Here is a 23,588-nt window from a genome sequence, read left to right on the forward strand (position 1 = left end):
TTTCCAAGTCTCATTTTCAAATGCAATATTTTAATCGCGTACGTGAGAATTTATCAATTTAATTTAGCTTCATGATCTGTGCTGTTTATTTGAAGGTTTTTCAGTGTAAATATGTTCGAAAGTTCGCCCGAGATTTCTTTTAATGTCAAATTTGACAGCAATGTTTTGTGTAGCATGCTAATTGAGTACATAGAAGTAGAAAAAAACTCAATTCTATCAAAAAATTCATTATTGGAGTTTAAAGAGTCCTTTAATGTCGTTGACCAAAATAGTAAAAATATCGTCGGATCTATTGCAATGATGTTATCGCCCAAGAGCAAAAATGTGCCTCATGATATTGAAGTTAATCCTAACTCGGAACGTTCAACAGTTTTCTCCGATTCAGTACACGTGGAAGCAAACGACTCTGCAAATAGAGGGATAAAATTCATGTCTATGCTCAACAATTCAGGAAAGACTCCCAATTCTCTGATGCCTCGAGTGAGTGAAATCCAAGAGGCAGCAGGTCATCCCCTTTTTGAACCCAATCGAGTTGAAGAAGAAGAATTCGAAATGAAACCGGACGTTAGTTCTCTACACCGAAATCTCAACAATGAACCCAAAAGTTTGATAACTGATAGAGTTGTGACAACAAGAAGTCGCCGGTCGGTGCTTAAAAAGTCCATTAGACAATCGGTTATTTGTGGGAATCCGAACTTGCCAGAAAACAGTGTTGGAAACGGTATCAGAAATCAGACTCGCAAGCAGAAAACTTGTACAGGAGTCATACAAACGCGGAATATGGTATGTTTACTAAAAGTATTTCCAATATTGTAGGATTATAGTATATTAACAAACATATTTTGGGCTATGTGACGAATCTACTTTTCAAGAAATTTTGCCCTACTCATCGCAAAGCTTATGCATTGCTCAAACGATTCGCTTACTTAAAATGTTTTTGACGCACAGCGCTGCATGGTGTGTCAATCTGGAGAAGAGCTGGCTGTAAATAAAACAGGATATCCGATTGCTGTACAAGTAGCACATAGTTCTGCGACCTCAATGGTTTTAATAAACAATCAAGTTTTTATCTTAGTTTTCGGTTTTGAAAAAACTATAGATAGCTTTTGATGAGGTTAAATTTTGAAATGTATTCTTTTTGTTAGTTACATCTAAAATTAGTTTGAATCATTTAATTTTTTAGATTCTTATTCTTCACTGTTTTTCGTAAGTTGATAGATTTCAAGTTAATAAAATGACATTAGTTAATAAGTCATAATAGTTTTTTTTTTCATCGTATAAACTGTATATACTGTACAGGTAATTCGATTCTGGGTTCTCTCGTGGCGTCCGAGTGAGTTTTCATTTATCTAGGTGAGTGGATTTTTGCAGTTTTTCAGGAAAAAGGTTTAAATTTGACCTCCAAAGAAGTAGGTCAGTGTTGGCGCTTTTCGTTGAATCGTTGACAGCCGCGCAAGAAGTTTTTAAGCAAAAATGGTCAGTGAAGTGTTTGGAGAGAACTCGGAAAGTCAATTTGGTCGCGCTGAAGAAAACATCGAAACTTTCCAAAATCGAATAATTTTCCCCATCGTGAACAAGCCAAGCCACTGTTTTACTTTTGATATCGAATTTCAGTGACTTATTTGACTTCTAATTTTACTCGTTTTTCTAACCTGAATTATTTGTCTCTGTTTCAGCTAGGAAGAATTCAGAACAACAATAACAATCGAGTGAGCGCCAAGTGGAGTTCAGAGAGAGGAAGCTTTTTCTGCACTCAATGCAAGTTCAGATCAACCTCGAAGCACTATGTCAAAAAACACTTCAAAAACGTGCATCGTGATCTATTTGTGCACTGTGAAATGTGCACGCTTTCTACACGGTTGAAGGGAAATTTAAGAAGACACTATTACCTTTTTCACAAACTAGACAAAGAAAGAACACATGTTTTGTTGAACAGATCTAAGTTCACTCTGCCTCTACACGAAGTAAAGAGAAAGTATAACGAGAGAAGCGCGAACTGCGATAATAGTTCAGTCTTACAAACTGTGGCGGAATATAAGTTGCTGTGGCAGGAATCAACCAAGGCGGTAGGCAATCATCGACCTTGAATAGTTTGTGATAAACTGTTGCTGAAATTACCCATTTGATTACTAACAAACTAAAATTGTTTTTACCGAATTTTTTGTAGATTTAATTCAATTCAGATTTGAAAATAATAATATCCGATTAATAATTTTAGTTGAAACTTAGAAGCGTTTCTTGGAAATCTGGCAGATATTGATGGTAAAGGGCAATGAAAGCTAGTGTATGTGAGCTAAGAGTTGAAATTTGTTGATTGGAATGGCAAATGGTCTCGCTTTGTACAGAGTCAAATGCTTGCTAAAAGTCGATAAATGTAGTGAAGACTCTTATATAGGTCTTGGTGATTTTTTTTGGTTTGTTCGTTTTTTTTCAGAAAATTTGTTTTCTTCTAAAGTTCAGTTGATTTGATTTGTTACAAGAAAGACAAATTTCACTATCGAGCAACAAAGTTAAATATTTCACAAAAAAACGTAATCGACTTTCAATTTCGAAAGTGGAATTTAATTTGGAGGTTTCCCAGCGGAATAAAAAAGTTGTCTATGTATCCAGTTTTCTCAAATTAAGTGTCAAACAGAAAATTTCTGGATTTTTTGAATTCAAAGAGCTAAAGTTTGATTTTTCGCGGTTCGACTTCTGATTTCTTTTTAAGTTCATTTCATATCCTTTGTTAAAAGGTGGTCAAATTCCAATATCGAACAGCGAAAGTGTTAAGGTCACGAAAATTGTAATCGACTTCTAATTTTGAAACTGGAGAATTATAAAATTTCACAGCGGAATAAAAGTTCTACCTATTGACCCAGTTTTCTCACAGTTGTTTGATGTTATCATGAATTTTTCATGAAATTCAATGAGCTGATTTAAGGGCATATTTTTTTGTTGGAAATTCGAAATTCACAATTTTTTTCCTGTTTCCTTGCGTTCATTGGCTCTTTTCCATTTGTCTGTTGCTATCTTTTGGCAGTTAATTGGAACTTGTTTTTTATTGTTCCGACTTTCGATATGAAAGTAACGGAATATTTGTGCTCGCGGTGGGTTTTTTTTCAGACAAATTTCGACTTTATAACTAGCCATTTTTGACAAAATTTTTTCATATAATTCGAAAGGTATTGTTGTCCTGATTTCAAATTTAAACAAGATATTTCACCTGTGATCATTTTTCGCAAAGTTACGGGGGTTTAAAGATTGCCAATTTGGGACAATTAACGCGCGATATATTTCGCGCTATTAACGCGTAAGCGGAGAGTTAATCCGTCTTAGAAATCGTTCCAAATTGGTTGAAAGAAGCTTATTTGCCATAAGTTATTTGTTACAAGGAGCGAAATCTATTCTTTTGTTCTTTATATGGCGTGTGGGGGGATGATTTTCATTTTGTTTTATTTCAGTTGATTTTTTAATGTTATTACTGCTCCATAATCTTTAAAAGGCAGTCGGAACATTCAGGGCTTCGCCCTGATACGAGCAATCTTGTTCCACTTTATTCTTGACTGGTGTTTAGAAGGCAGAAAGGCGAAAATGTTGAGCCCCCTTTTGCCATTTGCCAAGTTTAAATTACCAACTTTGTAAGTTTCATAGCATCTGTTTTCTGCTTTAAATAGTGGTATCATCTTAAAGCTCGATGGCGAACGGACTGATATGAATTTAAGAAAGAACTTAAATTCGTATTTTCATTTGGATTATCATCAATCTTTTCTAAGCGGAAAGAAATTGGGCCAGATATTCTTTGTTTTCAAATTAATCAACCGCTGGTAACTGTGCATGGTAAATATAATTGTAGTTCCTGCGAATTGCAGAGGAGCTATCAGTAGGCCTTAACAGTCCTGTCGAGGATAGTCCATTTGTATTATCTCCCCACATTCCAGAATGTGTTATTTTGTTGAGCGAAGCTCTTTTTCGCGACTCAAGGCCGTTTTTGTGCGTCTAGAACTTTCACGTGGTACCACTATTGCAGCCAAATTTGGTCAGGTTGTGGTAGACCTGAAGCTAGAGGTCAAGTGAGAGCTCGTCCTCACACACTATCATTGCCATGGCATGGGATCGATTACACGATCTGACTATTCTAAAGTGAACGCCTTACCACTATGCTAAGTGCCCCTAAGGAATAGGAGAGAGTGGATGAATATAATTGTCAACTCATTCCTAGGCTGTATTTAGCTGTTTCCTGACCAGGTAGAGTAGATTTTTTCCCTGAATTTTTGAAGGCTCTTTGGGTTCGGCTGTGCATTTGCGTATAATCAGGTATTCAAAAAAATCTTTGACGAGATTCTTCGTTTTATATTGAAACCCTCTAGCTAGTTTCGAAGCTAATTATCTTAATGTCAAAATCTATATCGTTTAGATGCCAATGAATGAAGTTAAGGATCATAAAGTTACTTATCCAACAATTGCAATAACCGTGAGTCTAATTTTTTTTAGACGAAATGTGACGTGAATCTGAAATCTGGGTTTAAGTCTGCTATATCGTCTTTACACTAATTTGTTCAGAATAATTTTTCATTTTTTTCAGTTTTGTTTTATTCTACTGCCCATTAAAAGAAACAACTGGCTATTTGAGAAAATTAAAACTCTAGATTTTTGATTTCGTTTGCATTGTTTCTGCCAAATTGTTTAGTATCACTTTCCATTTTTGCGTTTTATCCAATTCAATCGCCTATTTACACTAGCATAGTGTAGTGTATTAGTATGACTCTACTTGCAGTGTAATGGCTGTCTCCAAAAGGCCTCATTTGGATAACCACGATATGTACCTTTGTAAGTTTCATAGCATCTGTTTTCTGCTTTATTTGTGGCTAGTGTTTGCGTGTTGTTAAGCGACCGTGGCACAGATGGAAGGACATGAGACGTCTAATCTACTGGACGCAGGTTCAACACTTCTCTAATCCTATCTATTTGAATATCTCGCCAAATTTAAGCACACATTATTTTCGCATGTTTAACAAAAGAAATTTTTCACGTTTAATATATCGTATATTGCAATGGTTAAGATTTTTTTTTTGATTTTCATGTTTGAATTCAGTGTTTATTTCGCCAAGTGTTTCGATTTTGGCCTCCATATATGAATAACCAAATCCTTTAGGAAACTGTGAGGGTACTCTCAGGAGTTGCGAATCTTGTCTCTGAATATGACAGCTCAAATCCTTGTAGTTTTCGAGATTTGACGTTTTTTTAGGATTTTTTCAAGATTTTTCAAAGAACTTAGATATAAAAAATTTCACAAAAATTTGAAGTTCCAATCTATTCAAAGAGCTTCTTTCAGGGTACTCCCAGGAGTTCCAAATATGACTGCTCAAATCCTGGTAGTTTTCTAGATATGACGTTTTTTGTAATTTTTTCAAAAAGTTTTCAGAAAACTTAAATTATTTTTTTTTCTTCAAAATTTGGGAGTTCTCAACTCTGTAGTTGGGACTGTCAGAGTATTCTCAGGGGTTGTGAATTGTGACTTTAAATCGGACTGCTCAAATTCTGTTCGTTTTCCAGATATGACATTTTTTGTGTTTTTCTAAAAAAAATCAGAAAATTTGAAATAACTCTTTCAAAATTTGAAATTCCTAATTCTGTAGTTTAGAATGTCAGAATACTCTCAGGGGTTGCCAATTTTGCCTCCAATTAAAGCTGCTCAAATCTTGATAGTGGTTGAGATATGATTTTTTTTTTCAAAAAAATTTCAGAAAGCTTATAATTATTTTTTTGCACAATTCAAAATTCCTAGCCCTTTAGTTGGGGAATGTCAAAGTACTCTCAGAGTTGCGAAGCTTGCACCCAAAGATGACTGCTGAAGTCATTAAAAGTTTCGAGATGTGAAATTTTGTATGGTTTTTGAAGTCTTGTTTTTAGAAACTTAAATGTGTGAAGTTTCTCAGTTTGAAATTCCAAGCCCTGTAGATGGGTTTTGTGACAGTACTCTTATGAGTTACAAAGCCTTCAAATGCGACTGCTCTTACATAATTTACTAGAACTTACATATATAAAACTTCACAAAATTTTGTTTTTTCAAAATTTTAATTAATAAAAAACTTGAATAAAAAAACTTGAAACCACCAACTCTGTAATTGGGGCTGTCAGGGACACTCAAAGGATGCAGATCTTATTTGCAATATATGCGGTGTTTTATGAGTTGTTAAAATTTTGAAGCACTGGAGGTGCGTTCCGCGCTAGTTTAATTTTTATTTACTTAATTGCTATAGTCGGAATATTTTGTTTTACTTGTGCAGCAATCTTTGTTTTCTTATTTAAATCGTTTCATGCGACGATTCGAAGGTAAGGCTTTTTTTGGCCCTGGTTGCTTTGCCGTTTTTTCCTTTTTGCAGAAGAGTATCTAAAGCTATTTGATAGTGAATATTGTTATTTTCATCAAAGTTATAGATATCCGGCACCAGACAATGTTGTTTTAAGGAATTTCTTTAGCCAAATGATTTTATTGGAAGCTCATATTACCGAAGTTGCCTCTGGATGGCAATCGAGTTTTTCTCTCAGGATAAAAAGGTGCAAGGTATCACCAAACGTTTACAAAGCTATCCAACCGTAAAAACAAAGAAATAGTGCTATTATGGGTACAAAAGGCCATGCCAAATTACGGCGAACCTTTTGCTGGCTCATTGAATGATTTTTACTTCTTACGGAATATGCATACTTTTTAGTGGTAAAAAAAACTAAAAGTCATAATTTTAATTATTGTCGAGTTCTTTTTCTCCATATTTTTTGCCAATGTATCTTTATATCACGATGTTACAGATCTACCAGGTCTAGATAGAATTGACGGATCATTGTTTTTTGATGACATCAGAAAATGATCATTGTGAAAAAACAAAGTTGCAGACTGATTACCTATGGTCGGTCAGACGATTTTTGATTCCGAGTTGATGAGTGTTAGAATAGCTGATGTTTTTCTATTATGTGAAATTATTGAAAAAAAATTGTTCCTTTCTTCTGTAGACAATTCATAACAAGTGTAAATGGTTGCTGTGTAGTAGAACAGATTGTTCCGAACACATTGCTTAAAATATGGTCGGAACATTTCGTTTTTTTTTCAAACGAATGTCGTTTTTTAAGCGTGGTGTATTAAAATGATCTGACGAAAGCCTAGAACTTAGGCATATTGGACAATCTAAGAAAATAAGCAATTTTGGCATAAGTTTTGTCGAAACATGTCGATGAAAAAGTCAAAAGTTTTATTCTCAGGACGGCGCTGAAAAAGCTTCCAAAAATAATTTGACTAAGGTAAAACTAAAACTTCATGGCCTATCCTGCTATTAAAAGTCTGCTCGCTTGCTTTACTCGCTTGAAATTGAACTTAAACTCCAACTTTTTAAACCAGCTTTTGTCAGCATTGGGACAACTTTTTGAAAATTTTGAAATATCGTTCGAATCAGGGCGGAAAGAACTGATATATCACTCCCAACATTCCGATGATCATTTGTGCTAAATTCCTATGGTTGAAAAACAAAATCAGCATGCTGGCTCACTTTATTCATTCGAAATTAGACCAAAAGACAAAAATTTCAAACAGGTTTTTATCAACACTCAGGAAACTTTTTGGAAATTTTTAAATGTCATTTGAATTACAGCTGAAAGGGCTTTAATGTGATATTTCATACGACCCATTCCAATGATTATTCGTAGTACCTGATTTTGAGTGGAAAAAAACAAACACACCTGAAAACAAAATTCCTTCCCATGTTCAATGATCGGAAAACTTATGAAAGATAATCCAACTACGATAGTTTTATTTCAGTTTTGAATATGAGACAATTTAGGATAAATATTGCTCGCTAATTAATCCAATTTAAATTATTGGATAGGCGCTAATCAATCTGGCGTATAAATCCGTCGGTCTGATGTAAAAAGTTGATTTAGAAGCACTTAGCATAGTGGTAAGGCGTTCACTTGGTGTGCGTGGGATTACCTCTAGCTTTATGATTATCAATGTTTTCAAGTTCCTCATTTTGAAATATGTTTTTATAACTTTCTTTGATTCGTGCATTCAAAATTAAATATGTGATTATTTGTACTGTCTATCGCAAATAAAAAAGTGGGTCATTTGGTGGCACTTTTGCTGCATCTGTTGGCATTTTGGTGGCTTTTTTGCATTAAATAGCATCTGTTGTATCCAGGGGCGGATCTAGGATTTTCTCGAGGGGGGGGGGGGGCGGATTTTTAAAAAAATTTCGAAAATTTTGACCTTTTTTTAGGTCGACCAAATTGGATCTTCGAGCTCTCCCAAAGCACGGTTTTTTCCCTATTTTCGCCAAATTGTTTGCGCCGCAGGCAAAATTTTTGGAAAACAGGCCAAAAAAGGCGTTTTTCGGCAGTTTTTGGAAAATTTTGATAAAAAAATCGCGTTTTTTCGGCGCGCGCTCCCCCCTCAAAATTAGTATATATTGGCGCCAAAGGCGCCTTTAGAAAAGTTTTAGGGTCGGTCGGCCAAAAGTGGATTTCTTAAAAAGTATCAAAGGGGGGACCCTTTGGGTCAGCAGGGGGTCGAATCCCTGAGGGGGGAGGGGGCGTCCGCCCCCCCCCCCCCTAAATCCGCCCCTGGTTGTATCTGATATATTGGTGGCTATTGTTGCCAAGCGACTATGGTGCAGATTCGACAACGTGATACTTTTAATTTCCGGACTAGGAGTTCTGTACCGGGACAAGAAGAAAGTTTTTTTTCCCACTAGAAAAAAAAACTTTTTCCTCTTCTTTCACTTTTATACCCAGTGATTTGGGATGAGTAAAAACAGTATTTAAAATAATTTTAGGCTCTGTTGAACAGTATTTTATTTTTTGGCATTGTTGTACTGCTCCGATGAATCATTGTCAGCTATAGTTCCATTTACTCTAGTTCCAGTTACTCTCGTTGTATTAAAGTAAGACATGTGTTTTATGTTAGTTAATAGCTATAGCTCTGCATTTTCTGATCTCTATTAAAAACTAAACCTTTAAATGGTGACGTCCCATTTGTACCAAAATTATTCAACTCGATTTCTGATTGGTCGAATTGTGAGCCAACGAGTTAATACATTAATTTTCTACTGTTCAAACAGAAGAAAACTTAACAGCAGAATAGTGACCGCCGCAGTCGCGCCAACGTGTTGCGAGCTTGCCAACAGAGGGTAGGACTCTATACAAAAATTAGAGCCGGTTATCGCCGCGAAGCGGCGACGCGCGCCTAGCGCGCCCACCGGCGACCTGAAACCAAGAGCTTAAAGTAGTCGGATTAATAGTCTTAGGCCAATTGAATATTTTTGGTACTAACGCGAGTGATTTTTTATTTTGGTACAAATGGGACTGATTTATCATTTTGGTACTTGTGAATGGGTGCCGGACATCAAGCCGACGGGACTTCAAGCCGAATCGTAAAATTAGGGACATCAAGCCGAAAATTTTCTCTCCAAGTCATGAAATATGATTAATTTGAAAAAAAATTTTCGAAGAATTTCTCAATTTCATGATCTTTATTCGGTAATTATTAGCGTTTTTATTAAATTTAAGCCTCCAAATGATGCTTAGGAAAGTTGAAAAATATTACACGGTTGAAGGTAATTTTCTTTTCTATAATTTATGCATTTCAAAAACCGGCTGATATTATTAACGGATGCCAATCCCAAGTGATTCATTGTCATAAATAACGCTTATTATGGAGTAAAATAGCCTATGATTTTGACAAGCAACGTTTTACAGATGAAAAAATAATGATTTGAGGTGCTTGTAAAGTTTAATTTTCGGCCTGAAGTCCCTTCGGCTTGAAGTCCCGTCGGCTTGTTGTCCTAGACCCCTTGTGAATACCCACCCTTTAAATAGTTAAATCTGACATTTACGTCGGTGTTCTGTTAAATTTGCCGTTCATTTTTGGTTTTCGTGTACTTAGTAGACATGCTTTGGTTTTATTGGTTGTAAACAGGGTGGCGTGTCACGGAGCCGAATACCCGGATAGCCGAAAAATAAATTCGTTCCCGGATAGCCGAAAAATAAATTCGTTCCCGGATAGCCGAAATTTTGGATCTACTTAACGATTACCCCCCTACCCATTTCTTATTAATAGGGGGGGGGGATTCGAGATTCGTTACTAAGTACCATAGGGGGCGATAGTAGGTAAAGAGATCCTACAAACCTGCTTAAAAACATTGTTTTATTTTATTTGGGGTACCCCCTATCTCTACCCCCCAACCATACATTTAGTCCCATCTTTCTTCCTTCCCACTCCCTTCCCCTCCTCCCAATTACCCCCACTTTCCCCCGGCAAAAAAATAAACGCGTTAAAAAACCGGACAAATGTTTTTAAAAAACAGGCCAAAACCCCGTTTTTGGGTTTTTTTTTGAAAAAAATTTATCCAAAAAATTGCGATTTTCAGCGCGCGCTCCCATTTCAAGTTAGCATATACTAAATTATTTTAGGGTTTGTCGGCCGAAAATGGATATAATAAAACATACCAAAGAGGGACCCTTTGGTTGGTGAGGGGGGTCGAATCCCTGTTGCAGTCAGACTTTTGTAGTTAATTAATTCAAGGAGAGTAAAAAAAATTAGCCAATCCAATCACTTAAAAATTTTGTAAGCTAACAGGCTGCAAAATTTTGAGGCATTTTCTGTCCAATCAAAATGCGTCTCAAGAGTTTTCTGGTTTAATTTAACTAAAACCGGAGGTATTTAGTTTTTTCGGCTATCCGGGAATGCGGCTCCGTGGGTACGCACCGTAAACAGCTCTGATGAACGTAAAATTTACCATCAAATTGCGTTTTGATTGTCAGATTGGGTTTTCATTATTTTATAAACCGGTTAAACTTACACGCATAGATCGGTTGCGGCCATTTCAAATTAATTAGCCCTTAAGTAATTAACTGCTGTTGATATAAAAGAGCGACATAATGTTGGATGTATTATAACAAAATAACGTAGTGTGGTCTGTCAGTAGACAACTCCTTATTCTTATTCGTCAGTAAGTTGGTGAATACTATTTTTACCAATCAGAATCGATATAAGAAAGCAAACGTACGAAATAAATAATTTATAAAAATTTGTTTCGGATGTTTTTTATCACGATTATAATTGGCTAATATAGTTTTTGTCTACTTACTGACGAGTATGTATACGCGGTTGTCTACTTACTGCTACTTAACCCAATAAAATCGGATTGCTTCATCGCAAGTATACGTTAACAGGCTTTCGCAACCGATATGTCGCTGTAATTCTTGCCAAGATATCTTTACTCAGTTTCACATTGTTTTTCAGAAGCAATGACTTAAATCGACCCAGAGTCTGCTTATTTTACTGTGCATCTCTAATAATGGGTGGATCATACAGTCGGGAACCCCCCGAGAAATTCCTGGACACTCTGACCATCGAAGGCGTAGCCGAGTACATCAAATCGGGAAAGGTGAAATGATACAGAAAGTGTTACTTTTATAAAGCGTTTTCTGCGAATTCATTAGGTAAATCTAAGAAGTTAGCAGCATCACTTTTTAACAGTTTATTTATCTATTGGTTTTTAGCTTAATATTTGTTTTCGAGAATTATGTTAAAGAGTCGATGAACGTAATCAACTCTTGTATAGGTCGTGATGATTTTTTTTTCGTTTTTTTTTTGTTCAGGAAAAGTCTTAACTTCGCTATCGAAAAGCTAGTGTAAAGGTCAGGAAATAAAAAATTTTACCTATTGATCCAGTTTTCTTAAAATGGGTTAGATTTATCAACAAAGTGCCAATCATTAATTGTTCTAGAAATTCAAAGAGCTTTATTAGCATATATTTTTTTCTTAGAATTTCGAAAGTTGAGATTTTTTCTGTTTACTTGCGTTCATTGGCTCTTTTTCAACTGTCCGTTGGCTATGTTTTTGGATAGAAGTTTTTTTTTCAGATTCACACAAAAATTTCGAAACAACTTTAGCGGAAGCAAATTGAAAGAATTGTTGTTTATTCTGTACCAGAAAATATGTAAAAGAAAGTAAATAGTTGAAAATCGTGTGGGCTATTATTTTTTTTTACCAGAAATTAGCTAGTCGAAAGTTGAAGAAAAAGGATTTGGCAGTTTTTGCGTTGGCGATTCATACCAAAAATTGTATCATTTCACCTCTTGTATTTCAAGTGCCAGAACATAGTGACGATGATAGGAGCTGGAATCAGCACTGCAGCTGGAATTCCAGACTTCAGGAGTCCCGGGTCTGGACTCTATAATAATCTGGGAAAATACAATCTGCCTTTTCCACAGGCCATGTTCGAGATACACTATTTCAAGGTAACATGTTACGGTGCTTGTTACAGTCGTGTTTTGACAGGCAAAATCCCCCATCCCCATAAGTTCTAAATACCGAATGAATGTTTTTAAAACGGGCTCTTTTGGCTTTTAATAAACTGATATTTCTTGAAAAACACTCAAATTTCATAAGAGAATGAGTTTGCTCGTATATGCACCAATATTGAGGAGTGCTCGGGAAAAAGAGCGTTTGAAATTTTGTATAAACAGTCAAGTTACTGTTTGCGCTGAGCTCAGAAAACATGCATTTAATGAAGTGCAAACCTTTACAAAATTCTCGATTTTCTTTGAAAGCTCTACTAAGAGACACACTTTAGCCTTAAAATCGTCAATTCTCATCAGTTAACATCTATTTCAAATTTAGTTAGAAAAATTGAAGGAACTTTTAAACAAAGGAATTGTTATCAAGGTTAAATCAATAACATACATGTAAGCGTCTCTCATTCGAGAAGGTGGAATATATCCCTATTTTGTCTTGTAGAGACACCCTGAGCCGTTCTACGACATAGCGAGACAGCTGTTGGACAGGGAATTCAAACCCACCAAAGCGCACATGTTCATCAAGTTACTGGCAGACAAGGGACTGTTGCTGAGGAACTACTCGCAGAATGTGGACTCACTTGAGATGCAAGCCGGTAGAGTTGTGAAGTCTTTATTATGTTGTTGTCTGTTTTTGTAGCCTCGTTGGCTGTTGACAACATTGGGTTCGTTTGTTTCGGTTTAGATTGGTAGTTTCGTCTCGTCCCTTGTCCCGTGTTATTGGCTCCCGACGGGATGTGTAGGGCATGCTACTAGCGTGGAGTACTTGAATGTCGTTTTAACACTATACTCATCTGAATTAACGAGTCTGTGTTAAATTCAGCATTATCATTTTCGGGCGGTGAATTTTTATTTAGTTCCTGTTGATTGAGCGGTGTTGAAGTCACTGGGTCTCCGCCTCTCAAACGAAAGGTTGGATTTTTGAGGCTCAACATGATCTGCGCGCGTTGCTTGAGGAAGTGGCAACATTGCGCAGCCCAAAAAAATAGCCAAAAAATTTGCATGTAATTGTGAAGCAGGGTCGCAACAGCGGTTCTATATGAAGAGCCGACCAGCTTGTCTGTTGGCCAATTCCCTCGTAGAGATAAATCGACTTATGCAGTTGATATTCTTTTCTGATCTGTTGGCGGAGATGGAAAACCACGCATGAATATGCCCATTAATTTGCTATCGTAATATCAAAACACGACCTGTTGGGTATCAAAGATGTTGAGTTTCTGAGCTGATGTTGAGTTTGGTCTGATATTGTTTTTTATGGCGCTCCAGATGCCAAAATATTGTCACTGTAAGGCTTAATGGATCAATACAGGGGCGGATTTAGTGGGGGGGGGGATGTCCCCCTTCAGGGATTTAACCCCCTCACCAACCACAAGGTCCTCCCTTTTGTATTATTTTTGGACATCCATTTTATGCTGAGCAAACCTAAATTTTTTTAAGGCGCATTTGGCGATAATTTATACTAACTTTGAAGAGGAGCGCGAGCCCAAGCCATTTTTTGGTCAACATTTTCCAAAAAGTGTCCAAATAGGGTCTTTAGAGTCTTTACCTAAAAAAACGGTCGTCCAAATTTTTTGAAAATCCGCCCCTTCCTCTCGAGAAAATCCTAGATCCGGCCGACTGGAACCCTTGATAATTATTGCGTGAATAAAGATAGTTGTACGTAGGAAGGGAAAAAAATCAAAGCTATAAGCAGGGTAATCAGGGTCATAGGGAAAGAAAAAGAGGAGGAGGGTAAAGCAAGATAGGAGGTGGGGAATGAAATGACCGTAAAAAAAAGTTTTTTTTTATAGGGCTCTTAAGTTTTACACTGGCACAGTTCTTTAGTCTAGTGGTAAAATGCTTTCTTGGATTTCCGGTAAAGGTGGTTTGAATCCTAGTCAGATTTTTTAAAAAAAATTGTTCATTTTTTTATATAATAATAGTGTAATAATCTATTATCTATTATATATTTAAATGCGGGCTTCACTATCTCGCCATGTTTAAGCTTTTTCAACGTATTATTTTTGCATGTTTAAGCTATATCGTATATTGCATTGGTTAAGATTTTTTTCGATTTTCCAATTTGATTTTAGTGGTTATTTTACCGAATTTAAATTAAGCAGCCCAATATCGAATCTAATCTATTATATATTTAAATGCGGGCTTCACTATCTCGCCATGTTTAAGCTTTTTCAACGTATTATTTTTGCATGTTTAAGCTATATCGTATATTGCATTGGTTAAGATTTTTTTCGATTTTCCAATTTGATTTTAGTGGTTATTTTGCAAAATATGCAAAAGAAAGTGAATAGTTGAAAATCGTGTAGGCTATTATATTTTTTTTACCAGAAATTTGCTAGTCGAAAGTTGAAGAAAAAGGAGCTATTTAGCAGTTTTTGCGTTGGCGATTCATACCAAAAATTGTATCATTTCACCTCTTGTATTTCAAGTGCCAGAACATAGTGACGATGATAGGAGCTGGAATCAGCACTGCAGCTGGAATTCCAGACTTCAGGAGTCCCGGGTCTGGACTCTATAATAATCTGGGAAAATACAATCTGCCTTTTCCACAGGCCATGTTCGAGATACACTATTTCAAGGTAACATGTTACGGTGCTTGTTACAGTCGTGTTTTGACAGGCAAAATCCCCCATCCCCATAAGTTCTAAATACCGAATGAATGTTTCTAAAACGGGCTCTTTTGGCTTTTAATAAACTGATATTTCTTGAAAAACACTCAAATTTCATAAGAGAATGAGTTTGCTCGTGTATGCACCAATATTGAGGAGTGCTCGGGAAAAAGAGCGTTTGAAATTTTGTATAAACAGTCAAGTTACTGTTTGCGCTGAGCTCAGAAAACATGCATTTAATGAAGTGCAAACCTTTACAAAATTCTCGATTTTCTTTGAAAGCTCTACTAAGAGACACACTTTAGCCTTAAAATCGTCAATTCTCATCAGTTAACATCTATTTCAAATTTAGTTAGAAAAATTGAAGGAACTTTTAAACAAAGGAATTGTTATCAAGGTTAAATCAATAACATACGTGTAAGCGTCTCTCATTCGAGAAGGTGGAATATATCCCTATTTTGTCTTGTAGAGACACCCTGAGCCGTTCTACGACATAGCGAGACAGCTGTTGGACAGGGAATTCAAACCCACCAAAGCGCACATGTTCATCAAGTTACTGGCAGACAAGGGACTGTTGCTGAGGAACTACTCGCAGAATGTGGACTCAACTTGAGATGCAAGCCGGTAGAGTTGTGAAGTCTTTATTATGTTGTTGTCTGTTTTTGTAGCCTCGTTGGCTGTTGACAACATTGGGTTCGTTTATTTCGGTTTAGATTGGTAGTTTCGTCTTGTCCCTTGTCCCGTGTTATTGGCTCCCGACGGGATGTGTAGGGCATGCTACTAGCGTGGAGTACTTGAATGTCGTTTTAACACTATACTCATCTGAATTAACGAGTCTGTGTTAAATTCAGCATTATCATTTTCGGGCGGTGAATTTTTATTTAGTTCCTGTTGATTGAGCGGTGTTGAAGTCACTGGGTCTCCGCCTCTCAAACGAAAGGTTGGATTTTTGAGGCTCAACATGATCTGCGCGCGTTGCTTGAGGAAGTGGCAACATTGCGCAGCCCAAAAAAATAGCCAAAAAATTTGCATGTAATTGTGAAGCAGGGTCGCAACAGCGGTTCTATATGAAGAGCCGACCAGCTTGTCTGTTGGCCAATTCCCTCGTAGAGATAAATCGACTTATGCAGTTGATATTCTTTTCTGATCTGTTGGCGGAGATGGAAAACCACGCATGAATATGCCCATTAATTTGCTATCGTAATATCAAAACACGACCTGTTGGGTATCAAAGATGTTGAGTTTCTGAGCTGATGTTGAGTTTGGTCTGATATTGTTTTTTATGGCGCTCCAGATGCCAAAATATTGTCACTGTAAGGCTTAATGGATCAATACAGGGGCGGATTTAGTGGGGGGGGGATGTCCCCCTTCAGGGATTTAACCCCCTCACCAACCACAAGGTCCTCCCTTTTGTATTATTTTTGGACATCCATTTTATGCTGAGCAAACCTAAATTTTTTTAAGGCGCATTTGGCGATAATTTATACTAACTTTGAAGAGGAGCGCGAGCCCAAGCCATTTTTTGGTCAACATTTTCCAAAAAGTGTCCAAATAGGGTCTTTAGAGTCTTTACCTAAAAAAACGGTCGTCCAAATTTTTTGAAAATCCGCCCCTTCCTCTCGAGAAAATCCTAGATCCGGCCGACTGGAACCCTTGATAATTATTGCGTGAATAAAGATAGTTGTACGTAGGAAGGGAAAAAAATCAAAGCTATAAGCAGGGTAATCAGGGTCATAGGGAAAGAAAAAGAGGAAGAGGGTAAAGCAAGATAGGAGGTGGGGAATGAAATGACCGTAAAAAAAAGGTTTTTTTTTATAGGGCTCTTAAATTTTACACTGGCACAGTTCTTTAGTCTAGTGGTAAAATGCTTGCTTGGATTTCCGGTAAAGGTGGTTTGAATCCTAGTCAGATTTTTTTTTAAAAATTGTTCAATTTTTTATATAATAATAGTGTAATAATCTATTATCTATTATATATTTAAATGCGGGCTTCACTATCTCGCCATGTTTAAGCTTTTTCAACGTATTATTTTTGCATGTTTAAGCTATATCGTATATTGCATTGGTTAAGATTTTTTTTCGATTTTCCAATTTGATTTTAGTGGTTATTTTACCGAATTCAAATTAAGCAGCCCAATTTCGAATCTAATCTATTATATATTTAAATGCGGGCTTCACTATCTCGCCATGTTTAAGCTTTTTCAACGTATTATTTTTGCATGTTTAAGCTATATCCTATATTGCATTGGTTAAGATTTTTTTCGATTTTCCAATTTGATTTTAGTGGTTATTTTACCGAATTTAAATTAAGCAGCCCAATATCGAATCTAATCTATTATATATTTAAATGCGGGCTTCACTATCTCGCCATGTTTAAGCTTTTTCAACGTATTATTTTTGCATGGTTAAGCTATATCGTATATTGCATTGGTTAAGATTTTTTTCGATTTTCCAATTTGATTTTAGTGGTTATTTTGCAAAATATGCAAAAGAAAGTGAATAGTTGAAAATCGTGTAGGCTATTATATTTTTTTTACCAGAAATTTGCTAATCGAAAGTTGAAGAAAAAGGAGCTATTTAGCAGTTTTTGCGTTGGCGATTCATACCAAAAATTGTATCATTTCACCTCTTGTATTTCAAGTGCCAGAACATAGTGACGATGATCTATATCAATTTTTTTCGGAAAATTCTGAAATTCCCAACCCTGTAGATGGGTCCTGTCAGATTATTCTCAAAGATTGCGAATCTTGCCTCCAAATATGACTGCTCAATTCTTGGTAGTCTTGGAGATATGACGTTTTTTGTGATTTTTTCAAAAATTTTCAGAAAACATAAATTGTTATGATTTTTTGAAAATCTGAAATTCCCAACCCTTTAGTTGGGTACTGTCAGAGTACTATCAAGGATCGCGAATCTTGCCTCCAAATATGACTGCTCAATTCTTGGTAGGTTTGGAGATATGACGTTTTTTTGTGATTTTTTCAAAAATTTTCAGAAAATTTAAATTATTATGATTTTTTGAAAATCTAAAATTCCCAACCCTGTAGTTGGGTACTGTCAGAGTACTATCAAGGATCGCGAATCTTGCCTCCAAATATGACTGCTCAATTCTTGGTAGTTTTGGAGATATGACGTTTTTTTGTGACTTTTTCAAAAATTTTCAGAAAACTTAAATTATTATGATTTTTTGAAAATCTGAAATTCCCAATCTTGTAGTTGGGTGCTGTCAGAATAATCTCGAAGATTGCGAATCGTGCCTCCGAATATGACTGCTCAATTCTTTGTAGTTTTCGAGATATGACGTTTTTGGTGATTTTTTCAAAAATTTCCAGAAAACTTCAGAAAGTTTAAATTAAGTATTTTTTAAAATTTGGAATTTCCAACGCTATAGTTCGGTGTTGTCAGGGTACTCTAAAGAGTTGTAAATCTTGCCACATGCGACTGCTGAACGCGACTGCTCAAATGCTTTTAGTTTCCGAGATGTCACCTTTTTTGATTCTCAAAGAACTTATCTACAAAGAAATTCAAAAAATATGAAACTAGTAACTTGATGAAGATACAACCTTATTGTCATCGTACACCCAGGCGTCTCAAATCTTGCCTCATAATTTAAATGCTTAATCTTTTTAGTTTCCGAGATAAGACGTCTTTTTCTATTTTTTTTTTTTTTTTTCGGGAAACAGGTTTAAAAAAGTTCACAAAATCTTAGATTCCTAACCCTATAGTAGGGTGCTCTCAGGGAATCTCAGTGTTTGCAATTCTGGCCTCCAAATTTCTCCAGAGGCCCATTAATTTTTCCAGATGACGCTTTTAAAATGGGACTTAAAAAAGTTTAAAAGTTTCAAATTACCAACCCTGTAATTGGCTGCAGTCTGAGTACACTAAAAGTTTGCAGATGTTGTTTCCAATAAATGCGGTTTTTCATGAGCTGTCGAAAAATTTCGAAGCACCGAAGGTGCGTTAAACGCTAGTAATTATTATGATAATCATTAATAACTACTTTCAAAACAATTACTGTTTGAATCTTCTGTTGCTCGGGGTAGACTTAGAGCAGATCAGCTCATCTCGTTATTTACCTTTTCAAGTCGCTCTATCTATTGCTGTAATTTGTTTATTTAGTTATATCAATTTATTTTCACTTGATTGAAATTACTCTTCTTTTTCATCTTCTTGGATCAATATAAACAGTCAAAACTTCCAGTTTAATTAATTATTGGGAGATCATTATGTGCTGAATACAATTTCTATCTGAAAATATTTAAATACATTCTTTAGGTCTTCCAGAACACTTGAACATAGAGGCTCACGGGACGATCAGGACCTCGACCTGCATGAAGTGCAAGGAGAAGTACTCCATGGGTGAAATGAGGAGCAAGCTCATGGACGGGACAGAGAACGTGCCCAGGTGAAGAACAAAAATTCAGCAAAAACTACAGCGACGCTGATTTTTCTTCGGAAAAGTAGGGTCTTCATAGTGTTTTGGGAGAGATCGGATATCAATTTGGTCGACCTAAAAAAGTTCGACGAAGCTATCGAAAATATTTGGAAAATCCTGCTGCCAAGCAACAAAAAATGCTAATTAGGTGGTAGCATTCTACCATAGCATTCTAGAAATGTTCGATGATTTCGTGGATCTTTATTAGATCGACCAAATTGATATTTCGATAAAGCGAAATCCAGTTCTAGCATGCAACTGTCAGTTCTTGCTATGAAAAATTTCTCACATACGCACTTAAACGCTTAAAACATATTTTTTGATCAAGTGTAAGTCAATCAAATACTAATTTAAATTGCGCTGACTTGCCCAGGTGTGAGAAGAAGGAGGGTTGCGAGGGACTGATCAAGCCAGATGTGGTGCTATTTGGGGAATCACTCCCGTCAAATTTCTCCAGACACAGGTGTGTAACGAGCATTTTAAAAGATTTTTTTCCATGTGTTATGCTTTGCCGGCTGTATTTAATAAACATAAGCCTGTTAACTGTGATTTTTTGATCCACTTGTTTTGAGTTGATCCACTACGCATGATTGTATATAATTTGTTGTTTAGTGGTGCAGATATGGGCAAGTGTGACCTGTTGATAATCATGGGCACTTCTCTCCAAGTGGCCCCATTTTGTTCCCTCCCACACTACACCAGGCCATCTTGTCCCAGACTACTCATCAATCTCATGAGGGTCAGTGAGTAGTCTACTTCAGTCTACGACTGAAATTAAATCGCCCACTTGTAAAAACGAGGAGGCATGATGAGGTGTCATATTTCAAGGTGACAAATTGAAATGGTGAAGTGATTAGCGTTCTGAAAGTTTTTTTAACCGTTGTGAAAAGCAAGTGTACTGCCACCGGGTTCTTCCCCTTAGAAAGTTACTCGCAGGACCCAGCTCCTGAGGTCTCACAATTTAAACAGATCTGGCCATCAGACTGATTTGGAGCATTGTTGGCTCTTAAACAAAAAAACGTCGCCAACAGAAATTTTGAAACAAAATAGTAATTCAAGAAAACCGAATTTTGGAAAAGCTGAGGGTTTGAAATTTGCCATTTGGCTAATTTAGGATAATTAACGCGCGAGATAATTCGTATTTTGATCACGGAAGCGGCGATTTTATCCGTCGCAGAAATTGTTTCAAATTGAATTGAGGCAAGCTATGTTGGTTTAATACATAAATAAACGCTAAATACATCATTTTATACTTTACTTTGCACTTGTGGGCAAGGTTTTCAAAAAATCGATGAAAAATGTAAACGAAATTTTATTGTTTTCGACTCAATGGGCCTTTTATCACTTGTTGTCCGCTTAGTGGCAATTCGGTAAAAGTTTATTTAATAATATTGCTTGTGTTTTTTGACTGTTTTCTTCTTTTTTTTTCGATTTTCTTATTTCCGTTTCCTTACTATTTGGTATTTTCCGATTCTGTTCTTCCGTGGTATTGCTAAGATTTTGAGTTGAATGAAAATAACGAGTTGTGAAAAGCTCTACTGCTTCAGCGGTCGCTCCCAAATTTTTTTATGCGCAAAATTTTTTTCGTCGCTATCGGAAATTTCAAATTTAGATTTTTTTTACATTTTTTTCTTGTAAATTTTTCGCCTCTTCTCGCACACTATCCGCCCAAATTTGAGATCTTGGGTTTAATTCGAATAAAGAGTTGTGGGATGCTTCCCCCATAAACGGCTATGCTTATTTTTCACACAAAGAAATATGACTCTAGGAAAAGTCATTTTTTGTTACCGTTTTTTGAGACTATTTGAATTTCTTCGATTACTGAAGTGCCAAATCTGATTTTTAGATTCAATCAAATGACAAGTTGTGTGAATCTTTTCTGCAAAAACGGCCACGCCCCATTTTTTGAACGCAAAAAGCTAGTGTTTTCGGAAAAGTCATAGTATGATGTGTTGCCTTTCAAAAAAAAATCAAGTTTTTTGGAATTTTTTTGACTTTTCTCAAAAACTACCCTGCAAATTCTCAGGTTAATTGTTCACTCGAGATTCCCGGTTCCTGGAATCTTTTCTGGTTAAGCGGCCACATTTTGCTTTAGCGAAAAAAAGTTATGGAAATTGGAAAACAGTGTTTTTGAAACGTTGACCGTTTTTTGAAACTCTGATTTTCTTTATCAAATCTGAGATGATGGCTTCCGTGGAAAGAACAGGTTGTGAATTTTTTTCTTGTTGAAGTGACGACTCCTCATTTTTCGTTTAGAAATGTTATTCTACTTAAAAAAAATCCATCTTCCCACTTATTTTAGTAGAGAAACAACTTTTTGGGCAAAGTCCAAGTTTTGAAATTACCCATTGCATCCTGCATGAGTATGACAAATTCAAAAATAGCAAACACGCAATTCCAGTTTAGCTGGGACCCTAGTTATCTTTTTTCGAGGCATACGAAAGTTTTGGTTCACCTAGTTTTTTTGAATTGCTTTCTTTTTTACCTATGTTTTTTATGTTTGTGTTGTGTCGCAAGTGGTGCGAAGATCTGCTTCGCCTCTTTGTCTATTATCTATCTATTAGATATTCAAATGCGTGCTTCACTATCTCGCCATGTTTAACTTTTTTCAATGTATTATTAAAGTTGAAATTAGCGACCCAAAAGTGGGTTACTGTCAGGGTTACCCTAGGTGTTGCAAGTTGGGCCTCCAAATTTAAGTATTCATATCTTTGTAGTTTACGATATACGACGTTTTTTATGTATTTTTTTTCCAAGAAATTATATAGTTAAGTTTGGCAAAAGTTGAAATTCTCAATATGTATTATTGAGTGCAGTGGTAAACGCTTGATTGAAGCTCCGGAAAAGCGGGTTCGAATCCCAGTGTTCTCTGAGTACTCTAAGGTTGTATACCATGCCTAAAAGTTTGAAATCTCAATCATGTTAGTTACTGAGAGGTGCCGTTTTTTTATGTTTTTTTAAAATTTTTCTAAAATGATACTAAATGGTTTCGCAATGCTCAAGACTATGGCGAGGCCCTGTCAAGGTTTTTTCAGGATGTGTACCTGGACTCCAATTATGGCTGCTGAACGCCTTTTGCTTTCTTAGATATGAATATTTATCTTTTTTAAAAAAATTTCCAAGTTTGAAATTTCAAATAACTATTTTTAAAAACTTGAAATTGTTGCCCCTTTGGTGGGGCGATGTCAGGGATATTGCCAGCGGATGCCTATGCGGCCTCTCATTCCAATATTGTTTTTCTCATTCCAACACGCTAGTTTTTCTTATATGACAGGAACTGTCAAAAAGAACAGGGTTCCTCTAACTTTGTGACAGAATTTGAAACCCTTTTGAAATCATGACTTTTTCATATTAATTGAAATTATTGATCAGGTGGGTCAAGATCCAGACGTTCCTACTGGCTATTTCATCCGCAAAATCATGGGCATCAAAGACCCAGGCTTGGATTTCGACTCACCCGCGGCATACCGCGATGTGTTCGCTCAGACTAAATGTGATGAAGGAGTGGAAAAGTTAGCCAAGTTGCTTGGATGGACAGATGAATTGAATAAATTAACAGAAAATGCCGAGTCTGTTAAATGGGGCGAGTGAAGTTTTCAGCGTCTGGGAAATTTTAAAAATATTCAATGAAGAACTTTTTGATTAAATTAACTTTTTGATTTAATTAAGTTTTTGTCGAAAGTTTATTAAGCATATCTTCATGTTTTTATGTATTTAAATTTTGAAATCAGTATAAAATGTACTTTTTTGACAAAAATTAGATATTCGAAACCTTTAGCTTTATATTCTGGTCACCGACCTGAGTTGGGAATAAACAAAATAATCTAGATTTTCAGTCTACCCCTGCCCCTTCCAAATCAGAAATCAATTTTTTTGGTGCAACCAGTGGTTTCACAAGGCAATGGAGACAACGTGTGTGGCAAATATAAAAATTAGAAATGTCTGATTTTTTTTATCTACCTCCCCCAACCAGATATTTACATCAATCTTATGGTATTTTTCTTGAGTTCTCGAGGTTGTATAGGAAGACAAATTGGTCGTGTAGTTGAATTGCGTTATTACACTAGCGTACTTTAGTGAGCATTAGTGTTATACTATGACTATTCTTTTTTGTAACCTACTTCGCAAATGTTGGTGCCGTTTTTAGGGGCACCTTTACGGCTTTTTGATAGCATCTGATTTGACATTATATTAATAAATTAACACGTTTGATACATT

The 23,588-nt window shown here is 36.1% G+C and overlaps 2 protein-coding genes across 2 annotated transcripts in view; both read left to right on the plus strand.

Annotated features, from left to right (window-relative positions):
• Positions 1-23,112, plus strand: part of LOC134852911 (NAD-dependent protein deacetylase sirtuin-2-like) — a 190,429-nt gene extending 167,317 nt beyond the window's left edge. The window contains exons 2-8 of the mRNA XM_063868773.1: positions 11,268-11,414; positions 12,121-12,270; positions 12,770-12,923; positions 19,211-19,340; positions 19,744-19,833; positions 19,983-20,109; positions 22,743-23,112. Coding sequence (XP_063724843.1) covers positions 11,325-11,414; positions 12,121-12,270; positions 12,770-12,923; positions 19,211-19,340; positions 19,744-19,833; positions 19,983-20,109; positions 22,743-22,961 — 960 coding nt within the window. The 5' untranslated portion in view covers positions 11,268-11,324 and the 3' untranslated portion in view covers positions 22,962-23,112. The remainder of the gene's footprint in view (positions 1-11,267; positions 11,415-12,120; positions 12,271-12,769; positions 12,924-19,210; positions 19,341-19,743; positions 19,834-19,982; positions 20,110-22,742) is intronic.
• On the plus strand, positions 14,760-15,549 carry LOC134853187 (NAD-dependent protein deacetylase sirtuin-2-like). Its single transcript, XM_063869145.1, has 2 exons — positions 14,760-14,906; positions 15,406-15,549. Exons 1-2 carry the CDS (start codon positions 14,775-14,777, stop codon positions 15,547-15,549), a joined length of 276 nt encoding a protein of 91 aa, XP_063725215.1. The 5' UTR covers positions 14,760-14,774.
• Positions 23,113-23,588: the final 476 nt, after the last annotated feature.

This window comes from Symsagittifera roscoffensis, chromosome 8 (assembly GCF_963678635.1).
Source record: "Symsagittifera roscoffensis chromosome 8, txSymRosc1.1, whole genome shotgun sequence".
Lineage (NCBI taxonomy): Eukaryota > Metazoa > Xenacoelomorpha > Acoela > Convolutidae > Symsagittifera > Symsagittifera roscoffensis.

Bases quoted from the DNA above. Each gene is read 5' to 3' on its own strand.
- LOC134853187 (XM_063869145.1), top strand. From the start codon at position 14,775: ATGATAGGAGCTGGAATCAGCACTGCAGCTGGAATTCCAGACTTCAGG. The intron at 14,907-15,405 runs GTAACATGTTAC...TTTGTCTTGTAG, and splicing joins TCGAGATACACTATTTCAAG to AGACACCCTGAGCCGTTCTA.